Here is a 17,498-nt window from a genome sequence, read left to right on the forward strand (position 1 = left end):
GTTTCTCATTGTGTGTAGGGTTGCATTTTTGGGCTGCCAAATGCAACTCTGTAACTGGGTAGTCACAAAAGCAGTATTTGGATGCACCATAAAATATAGAATGGGAAATGAGTGGATCAAATGGAATTTGCCCCTCCTACATAAAATGAGAGATATCTGCCCCTCTATATGGTTCCTTTTTTCCACCACGTCAAAGCCGAATTTCATTACTTGACAGCAACAAAATTACCTCTACATGGTTCCTATGCAAATACGATTTAAAGAGCTAATTATGATGTGAGTAAAGGATTAGTCATGAGTTGTCATCCACTACAAGATCTAGTGAATCATTGAGGTATCACTAGGCTGGCACAAATCTCAACTTGATTTTGATTGGTATTGTGTGGCAAAAGGATCAAGAAGTGTGTATATTAAGGTTTAGCGGATATGATCTTTCTGTGTAGGCAAGATTCAATATGCTTGCTAGGTGTCACAATTGACTGATGGCTCACAAATGGTTTTGGTCATGGCTATCTATACATAAACCTAATAGGCCACACACTTCAGGGGGGTGGAATATTTGCATGATGATTGACTTTATACAAGTGGGAGATTGTTTGTGATGTCTACAAGAGACAATCATACACACTATGGATTAGATCCATATGTGGGTCAAAATAGGATACTGATCCATGTCTTGATTGGCGATGAAATGAGGTGGTCGCATGAAACAGCCGCACGTGAGACTGCTGCAAGGAATCGAAGTTGAACGTACGTCTACTTCCACTTCATCGACAAACACGACGTTGGACCAAGTTGTTCCAACTCTTCTTCCACTATGTAGCTTGTCTTGTGGTAAGAATCTCTAGTCTCCTACTCGCATGATATCTTAGTTGAACACACTAGATTTATCTGTTGTAGCATAGCATACCCGTTCCCTTCAATAGGGTGTTAATTATGACGTGTGAAAAATTAAATGGAGCAAATGAACGAGGGAGACCAAGCTAATCTGATATTTTGGATGTAACACATAAACGTGAATGGAGGTATACTGCATAGACGTCACCCTTTTTGGAATACACGAAGATTACACAACCAAATCTTTTTTTTTAGAATCGGGAGGTGCAAGGAGCCCCAACTGATTATAGTATTACACAACCAAATCTTATACAATTTTTCAAACCTTTTGCGACAAACCTTTTGCATAGTACAATAAGCTTTTTGAATTTTACAATAGTACTAGTACACAAACCTTTTGTGACAAACAACCGTACAAGTACTCCTCTTCCCCCAAGTCAGACCCTATTGGCTGCTGTAAATTCCATCCTCCAGACATCGAAGTCACTATCGTTTCCATACAAATCAAATGAAACAAGCTCGTAGCAACAAGCAGCCTGCATGAACCGAAGGAATTGAGGATTATACCCTGTAATGTTTTGCTAGAAAACAATGTAATGAAAGGTTTTGTGTTTGTACGATTATATTCCTACAACAGTAATCATTGGATTTGCATAATCACAAATGATTTTTTCATGCATGTGCGGCCGTGAGGGTTCTAACCGTGACCTCGGGTCTCACGCATAGCTGCCCTAATCACTACACTACAAAAGTCACTTGTGATTAAATGGCACAAATATTCTCCTCATATTCACTTTACCTGATTTTGAAATGATTATTTGATCCCCTAAATGATTTTAAATGAATAAGGTATCCACTGCACGAAGCTGTAAATATCATTGAGTCCTACAAATTTGGTTTTGGTCATTTGTCCATTCAAGGCTAAACTTGCAAGCATTATCCCTTCTTCGAGGAATAGAGCAGAAATCAAGAAATGTAAGAAGATATAATAACCAGTAGCTCATGGAGGTTCGTTATTCTTATGCCTAGATTTTACAAATATGTAGGCCTTTCAATGTTAAAATATAATCCTGTAAGCAAGCAATGCATATAGATTCACGGAGGTGTGGCAATGACCAGTGAAGGTTTAGTTTTGCATGTGCAATGGCTTCTTCTGTGCAATCATAACGAAGAGAAAAACATGTCACATACCATTTGATATAGCGTCTTGTTGCACCAGCTTCATTGTCCAATGACTGAACGAGCAGAAGCAAGTTCAGCCGTGAGGATGAAAGTTGACGTGCCAACTTTCCTTACATAATGAATGCCACCATTCATAAGCTTCAAAAGGTATCTTGAAACTACAAGGCTCAAACCCTCCCCTGACATATCTTTGATGTCATCCTTGTAAGTTCCTGACAAGATTTCCCCAGGGACATCTAATCCCTTGTGTTTGATCCTACAAAACCGTAAACACAAAAAAAGTAATATGATTAAGCATTAATTTGGACTCTTACTCTCTTATACAGAAACAAATGTAACAAGAAGGCAAAATTTGTGGATAAGTTCACCTAAGTTCTAGGTCAAGGCTTTTGCCAATGTTGTTCTTGGTCAGGTTGCAGGAAATCTCAACAGAGCCCCCAACTGTAGAGAACTTCACTGAAACAAATAGAATGTCAGAGAGAATCTGTTGGAGTCGAATTCCATCACCATAAAGTTTTTCCTTCATAAATCCCTCTGACTGGTTTACAAGGACTCCAATGTCTTTGTCCTGGCAAGCTGTCAATACTTGACTTACAGCACCCTCTACCACATCTTGCAATACAAATTCAACCATCTCCAGCTCAAAGCAAAACGACCTATGGAAAATAAATATAAAAGTGAGTAGTACCATCAATTTACTAGGTCTAAGGGCTGAGAAACAACAAACGAGGCTACAAATTGATACTAGAACCTATATAATAGATAGAAATAGAAAAATAAGAAGAGTTGGAAATAAGTACGTATACATACTCGTCAGTTATGTTATCATGATCAATGTCAGCAAGTATCTTGTCGAGCTGGCGGTGACAACGATCTGCAACATTGGGGTGTCTCATCTGCTCTTCATTCAAACCTGTGCTCTTCAATGCTTCTGTGGTGTGAAGCAAACCTGAGAGAGGATTGTTGATGGCATATCTCATGTAGGAGAAAGCCTTCATCCGTCTTAAGGTCGTCTGCTCCGAGGCTTGCTTCACATGTAGTGCATGTTGCAGCTCCTGGCTAGGAACATGTATGAAGCAGAACACTCCATCAAAGATGCCATCTGTGTTTTCTTTTCCATAAGCTGACAAAATACATTCAATGTACTTCCCATTTCGGTTGTAGAAGCCAAATGTAGCCTTATCTGTTTGTTCACCAGCCAGTGCACTGTTGATAATGACGCAAAGGCGTACAACTGAATCATGGTTCTTCAAAAGACAGGAGCCATTGCTACTGTCAAAGACTTCACCAACAAGCATCTTATCGAGCACCTCATCTCTGTGGAACCCAGTAAGCTTAGTCATGGCGGCATTCCACTCGAAGCACCACCCAAACTGGTCAGCACCAAATATAGGAGGAATGAGTGGGTTCGGGTTGTGAATGATTGTCTTGTAGTCTCCGTCAACTCGAGTAAATTTGTCCATGGCCAGCTTATGAACAGTCATATCTTGGGCCACAAAGAACACCCCAATCACATGGCCAGAAATGTCACGGCTAGAACAAGCATTTGCAACCAAGATAACCGGCCCATCATCTACCCTTGAACTGTGGGTTTTGACTTCAAATCGAACATCCTTCTCTTCTTTGCCTATTATATATATCAGTGAAATGTTTATATAAAGCAAATGTGGAAAACCACTAATTATCAAGTATATATTTTTTCTATGGGATCAAATAATTAAGGCATGCATAATCACGAAGATCAAATGTAGCAGTTAAAATAGCTGAATTAAGCATAAAACTAAAAATAGTTGAATAGTAAATAGACTGAAATAACTAGAGAGAAAAAAATCTACACACCTTCCAGAGCCAAGTATAGCATTTTCTGTACAACTTGGAAAGATGATTGCTCTACCAGGGTAAGTATGTTCCTTCCTACAGTCTCCTGCACTGTCAATCCTGTCAGCTCCACTAACTTAAGGTTCCATCCATTGACCAACCCATTTGCATCAACTGCAAATATTGGAACAGATGCTGTTTCCATCAGACGAGACATTTCTTTTGTCACTGTCTGCAATTCAGCAAGCCCATCTAGCTTGTGATACTGATGACCACCATCCTGGCTATCCAAACAAGAATCCTTGGCTAGCTTGATAGCATTGTTCTGGTTCTGCTGATTGAGCAATTCGTTAACATCTACACCCAAAATTGGAGCACTTGTTGCTTCCGCTAGATGAACCATTTCACTTGTAACCATATGCAATTTATCAAGACAATCAAGCTTGATATCATGAATGTGCAGGTTATCGAAACCAGCTGCCCCAGTTGGTTTTGTTGCACCATTCATCCTATCTCCAAGTATGAGCTGCAATGAGCAGATAGCATCCATCTCATAGTCATTCCACGGCAGGCATTTCATCTTGACAACCTCGAGGAATGCCATGAAGGACAACCTAGGGTGCATTCTTCTGTTGTCATCCTGGTCAAATGGATCATGCTTTGCACCACCCCATTTGATATCAGCAGCTGTATGTGACCTAAACCAGAAAACAATATCATTTGGGGCAATCTTAGCCATTGCCATTCCACAAATCCTGTCACCAAGGGAAGCTGCTCCTGAATATCCAGCATCAACAAGGCTATCGGTACACAAACCGGTGGAATCCCTATGAACCTTTGATAGCCATGAGGCGATATCATGTATCTGAGGCTCCGTTGGAGCCATGCCTAGCCGCCACACTTTGTCACCATGCAAAAGAGCAGCACCATCACATTTAACAAGGTCCATGATATTTGGACTCCCAAATATGATGCTCAGGGGAGATGCTTCATGGAACAACATATCAGAGAGCATTGTCTGTACATCAAGTATGCTTTTCTCTCGTATCTGCTTCTCCAATAGAAATTCATTGTTCACATGGACAGCAAATACTTCTGCCAGGAACTCACAGGCGTACCGCACTGGAAAGGGGATATATCTAGGGCTCTCATGGTGGCAAACAAGGAGACCCCATAGTCTCCTACTCTTGAGTCCTTTTGGAGGTTCTTCAGGCTTGACATCATCATCCTCTCTATTCTCATTTATTACTACAGCCATGACAAGTGATGCAATTGAGTTCATGTTCTCCATATACTCAAGGTGACAACTGTGTGGAGCTCTAAGAGTTGAGCCAGACAGATTTATATCAAAGGGGAGTCCTTTAGCTTCTATTATCTTCACAGAATTTGCTCGACAATCACAAATTATCCGTACTTTGCTCTTCATGAAAAGAACCCTGGCAGCTTGAGGAACATCAGTGGCCGGATAGTGTAGACCAAGATAAGGCTCAAGACCAGGTTTTGTGATCTCCGCAATGACCTCACCATGGTCATCTTCATGGAACTTGTAAGCCATGGCCCTATCATAACCGGTAAGGTCAAACACTTCCTTAACCACAGTATTGCATAGGATCTGCATGCTTCCTCCTGGTAGTGACTGAATCTTAGAGATTGCCTTGGTAGCATGCTTGTAAGACTGTGTAGTCCCAGTGGCTATGGAAGGGAATTCAGTATGCTTCACAGGCTCCAAATCTACCACCAGAGAACCGGTAGACCTATGGACAATGGCATACATTTGCTTGCCTGAGGTCTTGCATTGAACTATAATAGGATTCAGCAATGAAACATCATCAAATTTGAGTGCCTTATGCAGGGCGGCGACACTACGGCTAGAGAAAATGGACTGAACATTGGTGCCAATCTTTATCTTTGGAGCATCGTCATCAACAGTTGGTACTGCATGACTGTTTGCCATCAGCATTTCAGGTGCATTCTCACTGAATGCAATAATATTGAAGCTCTTCTCATCAAGGGCCAACAAGCAACCAAACGGTTGGATTAACTTGGCTCTCTGAATCTGCTGCAAGTACGCTATGACCTTCTCTGGATGCCCTAGTTGTTCAGGTTCACTTTGGGTGGTCCGCTGTGCTTTAACCAACTTGAAGTAGTCATAGGAATTACCCGATTCTTCATATTCTGCATTAAGTTCAGAATCAAGGGTTGTTTGTGATAGCATCCTTGCATGCGACCTCTCCTGGGCCTTGCTAGGACTGGGAGAACAACAACCGGTCCTCTCACTAGGCTTTGAGTAATATATTATAGTCGTGTCTTTTGGATGTCGCTCCTTCTGTACAATTACATGATTAGTGGAAAAATTATCAGTGAAATGGTAAGTTGTAGCGAAATGCTTGCGGTTTGCATGTACATTAGATTTACTTAATGAGCAGAATGAATCTACCATTAAAATAATATCTTACTTCTTACTTTTACTAATTAGGGACCACAATAGAGGCACCACGTTAATTGTCACAAGACGTGCTAGAAAAAAGATAAGTCCTAAAAATTCTCACAATAATCAGAAACATCTACCCTTTAATTCGGTGAACTCTAATCGTCATTACCGATAACAACCGTTGGACTATTGCAATACTAGAAATTCTAACTAGAGGGCCCCAATAGAGCCTCCGTGCAGTGTTAATCCTCACCAATCCTGGTAGGAAAAAAAAAAAATAGATCCTATAAATTCACACAAAATTAGAAATATCTGACATAATCACAATTGATAGTAGTAGCTACGATGTATTCTATTTTCTAAATAAATACCCACCTCTCCTACTGCACAAAACAACATAAAGTAACCCATCACCCTATATTTAAACTACCCACTCATGCCTTTAAAAAACATGATCTAAAGTAGACTTATTTGTATCTAATTACCCATGTCGTCCTATTGCGATACATAATTTAAATAAACCAATTTTCATGTCATTATTAGAAAAATAAATAGCCTCTCGAAACTACATTATATCATCAACATCTTCGATTACAAAAAGTTGTTTAAATAACCATAGAGAATATATATGTTTCCATATTACTCAATTCTATAAGTATTAATATATTAAGATTTGATTAAAGTAAATATACGCATGGTGCCATCATGTATGAGTGATAAATATATATGTTATGTTTCATCACATAAAATATTTTCATAATAACTCATATATTAGCGGTGCTAATAAATTGTTTAAAACCATATCAGTAACCATGACATATAATTTACATAGATTGTTACTTCAGATATGTTTATATATTTTTACTAAAATGTTTTATCACAATTGATAGTAGTAGCTATGGATCCATTATATTTTCTAAATAAATACCCACCTCTCCTATTGCTCAAAACAATATAAAGTAACCTATGACTATATTTAAACCACCCATGCCATTAAGAAACATGATCAAAAGTAGACCTAAATTTACATCTAATTACTTACGTCCTCCTATTATGATAGATAATTTATGTAGCCCAATTTTCTTGTAATTATTACAAAAATAAATAAATATCTCATCGAAACTATATCTAAATCATCAACATCTTTTATTACAAAAAATATTTAAATAACCATAGAGCATATATATGTTTCTACATTACCCACATATTAATATTTGATTAATGCAAACATACACCTTGTGCCAATGTGCATGAGCGATTTATATACATGTTATGTTTCATCACATAAAAAATTTCCTTGACAATTCATATATTAATGATACTAATAAATTGTTTAAAACCATATTAGTAACCAACTAACAATGACATATAACTTATATAGGTTGTTACTTCAGATATATCTATATATTTTAACTAAAATGTTTGACATGTTTATATTGACAACATTACCGTAACTGCACATATATCTTTGATTGAAAAAAAATCAATCATCTTTAGAAGTGTGGGAGACCACTGGTGGCTATATTTTTCTTGTTTTTTAAGATTACTTTACCATAAAAAGTTGAGCACTAAAAGGCTTAACTATTAAAATTATCTTGAGTTAGACTGCTACCCCATTTGAGGTCTCACCTCTAAGTTCTATCACTTATCTTAAGTGATATGGTGTAGGTTTCAAATGATTTCTTATGCTATTGTAGTATTTAAGAATATACTCAACGGCCTAAAATTCTTATTTTAAATAAAGAGCAAAAAATAAGAATTAATAAAAGATACAATAAGCATAAGAGTTTCAACTTTAGCACAGAAAAGTATGTAGGAGTCAATAATAATGAAATTTAAAAATTCAAAATTTAGATTCATGACATTATAAGGCACATGACGCAACAAGGACCACCATAGTTAATGGCAAGGTGTCAAACTAATTGCATATTTAAAATATACATAGACTCCATGCAAAAAAATTGAATATATGGATAAAAAAACATATAGATATGTCCCTAGCTTGCAAAGAAGTAATTAATAAATTTATGATAACTAGATATTGGCTATAGAATATCTATTGTTTTACAAAATAAACAAAGAGAAAAAAACTTACAAATTAATATAAAAGATTCTTTATTAGTCAGATGTATAAAACAATAACTAATACTTATATCTCTTAAAATTCCAGCTTATGCGAGATGTTGATGGACTAGTAGTGACTAAGGCCCTATTTGGATACCCCTCTAATTATAATAGTCAGATTATATAATCAAATTTTGATCGAAACATGATTGATTATATAGATTATTATAATCAAAACTCTTGATTACCATAATCACATAATCCATATGAGACTAGGTTATAAGGGATTATGAATGCTGAAATTAAAGTCTAATTCACTCCCATGTGATTGTCCAACTTTATACCAAACTATAAAGGATAAGATAGGAAATTCTCATGTTAACCAACCATAATCAATCATCATAACTTATTCCCAAACACTCTAATTATTATAACCCACAACCCTAATTATAATAATTCTATACATAATTTAGATTATAATAATCGAGCTGTGATCCAAATAGGCTAAGTTAAGAACTTTGCTATGGTACTGCGGTTACTCCTTAGAAAATAATAGCTCGAATAAATCTCAGTCATTGATTTTTGTTTTTTAATAATTAAATAAATAAAATAACCAAGAAAAAGAAAAAAAATCCCATAAAATTCCTCGGATACGAGGCAGTGCATGCAAGACTGATTTCTTGGCAGCTGTGCAATGTGGCAAATCCGTCAACATCATCAGACAGACGCAGGGTTTCATGATGTGCATATACGTCACTACTAGAGAACAGACTTTAGAACGATGTCTCAATTTAGCATTAGCCTCGACATTTTTTGCCCCCGGGACTAAAGGACCTTTAATCCTGGTTAGTAATACCAACCGGGACTAAATGTTCTTTTATTCCCGGTTGAAGCCACCAACCGGGACTAAAAAGTCCTCCAACCTTTAGTCCCGGTTGGTAATACCAACCCGGACTAAAGGTAGACCCTTTAGTTCCGGTTGGTAACACCAACCCGGACTAAAGGACCCTTTAGTCCCGGTTGGTAACACCAACCGGGACTAAAGGTCCTCCGATGGGTTAGTTCAAAAGGAAAGCATCCCATTCATTGTTAGATGTGTTGTGTAGGTGAGGTGGTAAGCTCCGCGCGAGACAGTGCATGAGGTCTTGGGTTCGAATCTCAGAGGGCGCAGCGGTGGGAGGCATTATTTTTTTTAAGCTGGGATGATCTTTAGTCCCGGTTGTGGCAAACCGGGACTAAAGAACAACACTTTAGTCTCAGATCGCTAGTCCCGGTTGGGAAACCGGGACTAAAACCAGTTCCCAACCGGGACAAGATATCAAATCTAGAGTAGTGCGTGCTCTGGTTCCTGATGTGGTACACGTGTACGTCATATGTGTTTAACATATAACAGGTTCCACTCATGGCTGCAAGGTGCGATGGATTTTATCTACATGCATGGATGGTAGTAAACATTGTTGTAGATGTTGCGACACACTAGGAGAAGTGCTTCCCCGCCGTATGACAAGACAACGAGCACATGACATAATACATATAGATCAAAACAGAGTACTTTCTTTACCAAAAAACGTACATCATAATACAACGGAAGGGACAATCATATATGTGTCACGTTTGTTTATCCTCACGCACATGTAGTTATGATATGCCACGTTTCACAGGAAAGGTCCCGTCACGTTCCAAAGTTCCCAAATTAACAAACAGATTTTGTTAAATCCAACATATCTCATGCAATAATTAGATCAAAATGAAAGATTTTTTATCTAAAACAATTTTTTTCCCAAATTATCCTCTTTTATAAAATAAATAAATTAATATTTCATATATTACGAGGTAATATGGGATCAGAACCATCATATCTTATTAAATAGATGGCCCACAGTTATTTGAGAGTACCGTAGCAAGACCCTAAGCTAATGAGCATATAGATCGTCCTGGTTTCCACAATCAAAGAAAATTTGTTCCTGTTGTGTCTTTTACCCAGCTTGATCACATATCAAAATATACTCTCATATGCTTAATATAATGTCTAAAGAATGTTCTCTAAAGCTGGATAGCGTATATTAAACCACTTATGTTTTGGAAACTTGATTATGCTGTAAAAATAAGAAACGTTACAATAATTTTTGCTTTATGTGTGAAACATAAGTTGCAGACATATCATAATAATGCATTCAATAGTTAGGAAGTTGTTTGCTCATTGACACAACTATTGGGCATGCCAATTTTGTTTGTTTCCCCAAATATAGTTGCATGCTACCAAAGTTTAGTTGTGGCATGGATAAACATGAAGCATGCATGCCCGTAAACAAAATTAAGTCAAGGGTGCAGTTGTGGCGGGACCCTATTTTATAGAGCTAGCCATCTAGGACCTAGGAAATCAGTGTAAGAGAATAAGAGATGAATGGGACTAGTGCATGTTGCTATAGCCTCACGTACTTGAAGCTCCCACACATGAACTAGAGGTGCTTGTGCGTAGTGAATTCCCGAGTATCCCCCAAAAGGCCTTTCTATCTCCCCTGCTTAGGTTTTGTGTTTTTTCTTTTGAGTGGGGGGTTGTCTGGTGTCTCCATTACTTGTAAGTCACTAGATAGGGTAACACACTCCTAAGAAGCATGATCTTCAAATGAAGATCTTTTTCAATGTTTGTTTGGTGATATTACTAAAGATGAAGGTATCATTGGTTTGCTAACAGGGGGCAGGCTTCAAGTGCACCCACTAAATCTTATAGTGGGATCCATTGAGATGCCTTTCTGCACTCTCTCCATAAGGTAACACACGGGTTCTACCGGCATGAAACATTTTCTTATGATGTGAGTTCATAATATGGTCAGCAGCATTGCACTATTGTCCAGAATATAGAATTAAGAACAAACAGTGTTGATATATTCAAAGGTGTTTTGCACCAATGGTACAGTACCATCCACAGAACATTCAAAAACCTCATCGTTGGTACCCTATCATGGCACAACAGTCTTATAAAGAGTTTCATTGCAACCACAAATATGGTTATGATTGTAATACTTCATAACAAAAAAATGAATGAGGTCCTCAACTTTCCAACTTGTTCAATAAATTTAGATCAACAGGCAAGAAGATTAGCTTCCATCTTACAATCACTGTTGCTGTCCCCCAGTAACCAATAGATGGGCACTAGAACATTATGAAAGAGTAGGATCAACTGACTATCCTAAGGGAGACATCATAATCCATTTCAAGAAATGGGAAAAATGAAAAAATAACCAAGGCACGGCACCATAGATACATATATATTCATAGTTCATTGATAGAACAGGAAGAAAAGAAGAACAGCAAGCTTCAATAGGGAAAGCTACAGAAGGGAATCGGAGGTTACCTGCAAGCAGTGTGGCAGTGCAAGAGCAATAGCAAAGTAGACGGTAGATGAAGCCCTTCTCTGGCCTGCTGTTCATATATATAGACAAGCTAGGCGTCATGGGAGTCATTGTTAGGGGAAGTTAGTTGTTTCAGGGCATGCGAAGGTTTGTTGGCTGTATGTATTCCAGGGCATGCAAAAGCATTCCAAGGCCTGTTGCCAGGCTAAGGCTAAGGCTAAGGCAAGCAGTTTCCTTTCTACTAATATCTAGACTTTATTTATTAACCAACCGAATTTTTGTCTACCCTTGACTTCATTTCCATTAATTAATGAAATCCAACCTGCTGCTAAATTTGCACAAGGTTGATATAACCTAAGTAATGAATAAAATAACCACTTCTGTGTGTTTTTCAAGCAGTGAAAACTATTCTGCCATTATTTCTTAAGAAAATGGAAAAATATTCCGTGACTGTACACAGCCAAGTATCATAATATTGTCAGCTTGTTCCCTGATAGAAATAAAGAAAAAGAGTGCACTCAAATTGGAGAAATCACATGCAAAATCTATTATAGCAACTGCAACAGCTTGGTTATTCTTGTTGTGAAGGTTATTTTAGAATTTGTATAGCAAAAAGTAGGTTTCAATAGATATGCTATCTTTTTAGTGGCCATATATAGCCAATCATGGGCACTCGCTATCTGCTTTGTAAACCTCTTATTTCTTGAGGAGTTTTCTATTTTATAAAATGGCTAAACAATGGAATCTGGCTACTAATTTTAACCAAGTTGTTGAAGTTGCTCTTGTTACTTTGCCATTCTTTCTTGGCAAAAACATCCAAAGTGATAACTTCCAATGCTTTGCTTGCCAATTAAATCTTCTCCGCCTTGGAACCGCAACTAATATGATCCCTTGAAAACAGCTTGCATGAAAGAAATATTTTGTTTTTTTTTCTCAAAAGCAATGTCATTAGGAGTACACAAAATTATCCAAATAATAGTTTCCTATCCTCCCTCTCCTAGCATAAAGGTTTTCAGAGGAAGAAAAATACATTAACAAAGACGGGCACCATGCCTGCCTTTGTTTTAAAGTCACTGTACACTAGTACAGAAACAAGCTTTACTTTCGGTTGGGAAACTCCTTCAGTCCCGGTTTCCCAACCGGGAGCACGAATCCGGGACTAAACAGCCCCTCCTTTAGTCCTGGTTTTTTCGCCCGGGACTAAAGGTAAGGTTCACCTTTAGTCCCGGTTGGTAATACCAATCGGGGCTAAAGAGGCCTCCCGGCCTGGTCACGTGGGCCGGCCCTTTAGTCCCGGTTGGTATTACCAACCGGGACTAAAGGTTTTCTTTTTCTTTTCTTTTTTTCTGTAATCAAATATACCAACTTGGACAAAAGTTAATGATAGTGAAAATATTATTAACTAATAAACAAACAAAAGCTCCTGACTTGTTTCCCTGGTAATTACTTTGAGATTTGAATGGGTCTATCAAATGTATTTGAACATATTATTTCAAATTCTATCAGGTGCAACCATACAAATAGAACTCAAGAAAGATAAATAATTGTAATACATGTGAGTAAATATAAAAATAAATCTTTATGCATGTAAGTAAATATAGAAAGATAATATTTATACATGCAACATGACTTGGGGAAGAAATGGTAATTCAATGGAGATGGGTATCCACCCGAGGATCAAGAATGAAAGTTATGATCAAGACACAAATAGTATTTTTCTTAAAAATAGTTGTAGTGATCACAAGTTCATCATTCAATCAACTAGAGTTCAATTTGTTGCATTTAATTCTTAAAGGAGGTTGATATCACCTCTACCAATTGTCTCTTCATGGACAACTCTATCAATTTCATCTGTTGTAATTCCTGGTTTAATTACACGAGCAGCTGCATCTAAAACCTCTCTTGCAATCTATAAATGATAATACGAGATAAAGCAGAAAAGATTAGGAAAGTGAAATTATAATGTCACAACTAAGCACTCATTTACACATGCTGAGAACTTACTCGACATGTTTCTCTCATCCTTTCTATGAGTTCAGGGGTCTTAATCTACAGAGGCACAAAGAAAGCAGTAATCATCAGAAATTTGTTCATGGAACATATGTGATACTCAAAAATCTTTGAAGGATTTTACCTCTACTCTTTTATGCAAATCACTATCTGGTTCTATCTTGGGAATTCCCTAAAAAGTATTACAATGTCAGGGAGATTTGAAAGAGCATATTGCAAGAGATATAGTGGAATGGTGAGACGACACTGCATGCATACTGTGAAGGAAGAGACCCTTAAAACAACAGGAACTTACATCAAGCGCCCAATCAGGCTTCTCAATTTCATCTGGCACCACACGCATCTTTGATATTGGATATGGTATCAATGGACTGAAAGACATAATCATTCAGTAAATGTGAGAAAGGTTCTACCCAAATAGCTCATTCCTCCCACCCAAATAGCTCATTTGCTGCTCTAAACCTTTTGCATGGTTGTGGCAGGGTTATCCTTAGTGTTCCACATAGGTTGTGTCAGAAGGTACCCGCATTTATTTAAGGTAGGAAATCAACCAGCTAAAAATTAATATAAATTTGGAATATTCGAATTTGAGTTGTCACTACCATTTTTTGTAGTGGCTCATGTTGGATTTCAGACCTAGCCTACCTAAACTTGCTTGGGACTAGAAACTAGAAAGTTTTGTTGTTGTTCTTGTTCTTTTTATATTTGATTGAAATTGAACAACAGAGGCAAATGAAATGCTACATATATTGAACAACAGATCGAACAAAGGAATTGAGGATGTGGTAATAGTATTTTACCCTGTCCAATCAAAACGAGGAAGTTCCAATGCACGTCCCCGCCCTTTTCTCACACAATATTTCCAACCTTCTGGAGACTGCTGGTATGCCAGTGCACCAGGCTTTGGGTGAACAGATTTGTGAGAGCTCCATGCTGCCCTAAAACAATCCTGTGTGCTGCAAATGATTTGTGGACACAAAAGAATTTAACGCTTTCACTAGTTCAAAAAGGTGAAGGAGCACACATGAAACATAATTCTACCCTGCACTGGTGTGCCAGCACTTCAAATGGATACTTTGATATAAAAAGATGTGTTTCCTTTAAAAAATCAAAAGATCAAGGATATGAAAAAATACCATTTCCACTAATAGAGGTATCTACAGATACTACTAACTACATATTGTGATGAAGTTTCCACATAAGGCCATAACTAAATGATACATGCCTTTAAAATATGCAGAAGGTTTTAAAACATGCATAAGCAATGATACATGCCTTTAAAACATGCATCTGAAAATCAACACACCAGAGCATAAGCAATGACTTGAAGAAACCAACATGTCTACTATGTGCTACTTTCCAAAGTATAACTCTGTTTTTCCAGCCATATATCACAGCAATGAACAATCAGAGCCACCCAGGTTCCTCTTCAATGTTCTAACTACAAGCAAATGAGAGCTAAAGACCCAATTTCTATAACTTAAAATAAATATCGTCACAACAAAGCCGCGTCAAGCATCAATTCCTATTACTAGATGGACAGGTATAGGGCGTCGAAGCAAAACGCAGCGGGTAAAACTCGACAGCAGATCACTGGTAGAGACAGGAAGCGATATGTGCACTGGAGCTGAGCGGGCTTGCCGCAGCGAGCGCAGGGGGCGACGCCTCCGGGGCTCCTTTCTCCATCCCGGCTGCCTGCACCATGCCAATTGGATCAGGCGGATCAGTAGACTGCTGGACCCGAGCAGGAAGGGCGCGGAGAACAGCAGAGAAGAGTCCCGTCCGGCTCACCTGTGGCGGCGGAGGCTATGGTTCCGACGGCGGACACGAGGGGAAAAGAGGAAAAAGGAGGTGGACGAGTCAGCCAAGAGGGTTTGCTCGCTGCCTACGTGCTGAGAGTCGATCCGGGCCGTGCGCGTGGCTGTGTCCTGTCAGACATGGGCGATGAGGAAGAAGAGAGGCCGACGATGAAGCAAGAACACTGAGCTCGAAGTGGCTCGGGCTCAGGGAGGAAGAAGGGGTATATAGGAGGGGACCTTTAGTCCCGGTTGGAGACAGCAACCGGGACTAAAGGTCCCTTTCTAGTCCCGGACGGAGCCTCCAGCCGGGAGTAGACTTTTACTCCCGATTGGAGGGACCAACCGGGAGTAAAAGTTAACCTTTAGTCTCGGTTGGTAGCTCCAACCGGGACTAAAGGTCCCCTGCAGCAAAAGCCTGCCGCAATAGCCGTTGGGCAGGGACCTTTAGTCCCAGTTGAAGCTACCAACCGGGACTAAAGGTTTCTCTAGTCCCGGGCGCGAAAAATATCGGGACTAAAGCCAAATTTCAAAGTGGATCAAAAGTTGTTTCTCTACTAGTGGTAAATCGAGGATTTACATAGGCGCTTGTTACGTCTCTGTTAATTCAAATAAAAAACAAAAAAAAGCCTAGACCGGGCATCCAACCGAGTTCCGGTGAAACCCTAGCTCGCCACGGCCGGGCAGTGGCGGTGGCGGTGGCGGCGGCAGGGGTGAGAGCACCGGAGTCGGGGAGAAAGAGCTGCTGTGTGTGTTTTTTTTGGACTAAAAATCTGCTGGAGGAGGTGAGCGGGCAGAAATTTTGGATCCTGCGCGCCCACGCTCTAGCAATGCCCGGATAGTTTGGTAATTTCAGTATAGGAAGCACACGGACCGTTCTTTCTTCGTGCTCATCTAGACACTCGTCCTTACTTCTCACCATCTGGAGCACCCGCCACCCGGACCATCGCCGCCACCGCCGCGCGTCTGTCCCTCCGTCCGCAGCTGTGGGGGAACTGGGGATCCTGTAGAGCAAAGCCAGGTTTGGGTGGGCCATCCTTGGCGTTCGCCACCCGGCAAAACAGTCGTAGCTCGCTGGCTTCCTCCTCCTCATTTCTCCGGTGCCCACGTCCACCTCCCCCGCGGATGCGTCCCCACCACCGTTGCCAGCACGCGCACACGGAGAAGGCGGGAAACCCAAAGCTTTTGGGCGGGCCGACCATGGTGTCCGCCGTGATCCAGCGCTACGCGGCGGCACAGCAAGCGGTCGTCACTCTCCTCTCCAACTCCAGCGTTGACGCCCATCAACCCCGGATGCCTTCCCCACCCCTGCTGGTAGCACGCGTTGTTCGTAAAGGAGGAGCTTGTGAAACAAATATGATGCTTTGTCAGGAATTGCTACCACTCAAGCTTCCACGGTCTGCTAAATTCTAAGTGCCCATTTTCTCATTCAGACAACTTCGTGTTTGACAAGGATGGCACAGCAGCAGAGGAGTGGCTGCTGTCCTCGGTTAGTCGAGGGAGGAGCGTCTAGCGGTGGCGCCCTGGGCTCTTCAGTGCCGATCGAGAGAGGAGTGCCTAACGGCGGCGGATGACGAGCTATTGGGAGTTCGGGGCACGCTGCGTCCGGTAGAGCCGAGGCCGCCATGTGTTACCAAAATACCCTCTATAGTACAAATTATCTTTTATAAATAATCTTCCTCAATTAATTAGCTAAGAAAAAAAAAACTTGTGGTACTTTCTCAACCATTGTAAAAGAGCTCTCAGCAGAACCATGTTGCTCCGTTAGGCTCACGGAGTGGTGTCACCTTTGGGGCTTAGGACGCAACCCTGTTGGCCACGCATTTCGCGAGGCAGTTTGTTTTTGGTACTTGCGTGATGAGGAATTTCACTTGAAATTTTTCTTTAAGCAGGAACCAGCAACGCCATTTCCAGAACATGCAAGCTGCATTTCAATGATCGTTCACCTTTGTTTAACCTGGAACAAGCACAACACTGACAAGTCACGAGAATTGAAGCTTTAATTTT

General features: G+C 39.8%; 1 protein-coding gene and 1 long non-coding RNA gene across 2 annotated transcripts; both read right to left on the reverse strand.

Annotated features, from left to right (window-relative positions):
• Positions 1 to 1,815: 1,815 nt before the first annotated feature.
• On the reverse strand, positions 1,816 to 6,757 carry LOC136455019 (phytochrome a-like). Its single transcript, XM_066455218.1, has 7 exons — positions 6,754 to 6,757; positions 6,644 to 6,651; positions 4,273 to 6,163; positions 3,859 to 4,089; positions 2,830 to 3,646; positions 2,388 to 2,675; positions 1,816 to 2,275 (listed from the first exon to the last, which is right to left on the reverse strand). Exons 1-7 carry the CDS (start codon positions 6,755 to 6,757, stop codon positions 2,059 to 2,061), a joined length of 3,456 nt encoding a protein of 1,151 aa, XP_066311315.1. The 3' UTR covers positions 1,816 to 2,058.
• Positions 6,758 to 13,821: 7,064 nt separating this feature from the next.
• On the reverse strand, positions 13,822 to 14,651 carry LOC136452786 (uncharacterized). Its single transcript, XR_010758900.1, has 3 exons — positions 14,496 to 14,651; positions 13,991 to 14,066; positions 13,822 to 13,867 (listed from the first exon to the last, which is right to left on the reverse strand). It is a non-coding gene; the product is annotated as an uncharacterized lncRNA (long non-coding RNA).
• Positions 14,652 to 17,498: the final 2,847 nt, after the last annotated feature.

The sequence above is a fragment of the Miscanthus floridulus genome, chromosome 5 (genome assembly GCF_019320115.1).
Source record: "Miscanthus floridulus cultivar M001 chromosome 5, ASM1932011v1, whole genome shotgun sequence".
NCBI classification, from domain to species: Eukaryota; Viridiplantae; Streptophyta; class Magnoliopsida; order Poales; family Poaceae; genus Miscanthus; species Miscanthus floridulus.

Excerpts from the sequence above, each read along its gene's own strand:
- LOC136455019 (XM_066455218.1), bottom strand. Across the intron at positions 3,647-3,858 it reads GCTATACTTGGCTCTGGAAG|GCAAAGAAGAGAAGGATGTT; the intron begins GTGTGTAGATTT and ends TATATATAATAG. Across the intron at positions 2,676-2,829 it reads CATGATAACATAACTGACGA|GTCGTTTTGCTTTGAGCTGG; the intron begins GTATGTATACGT and ends TATTTTCCATAG.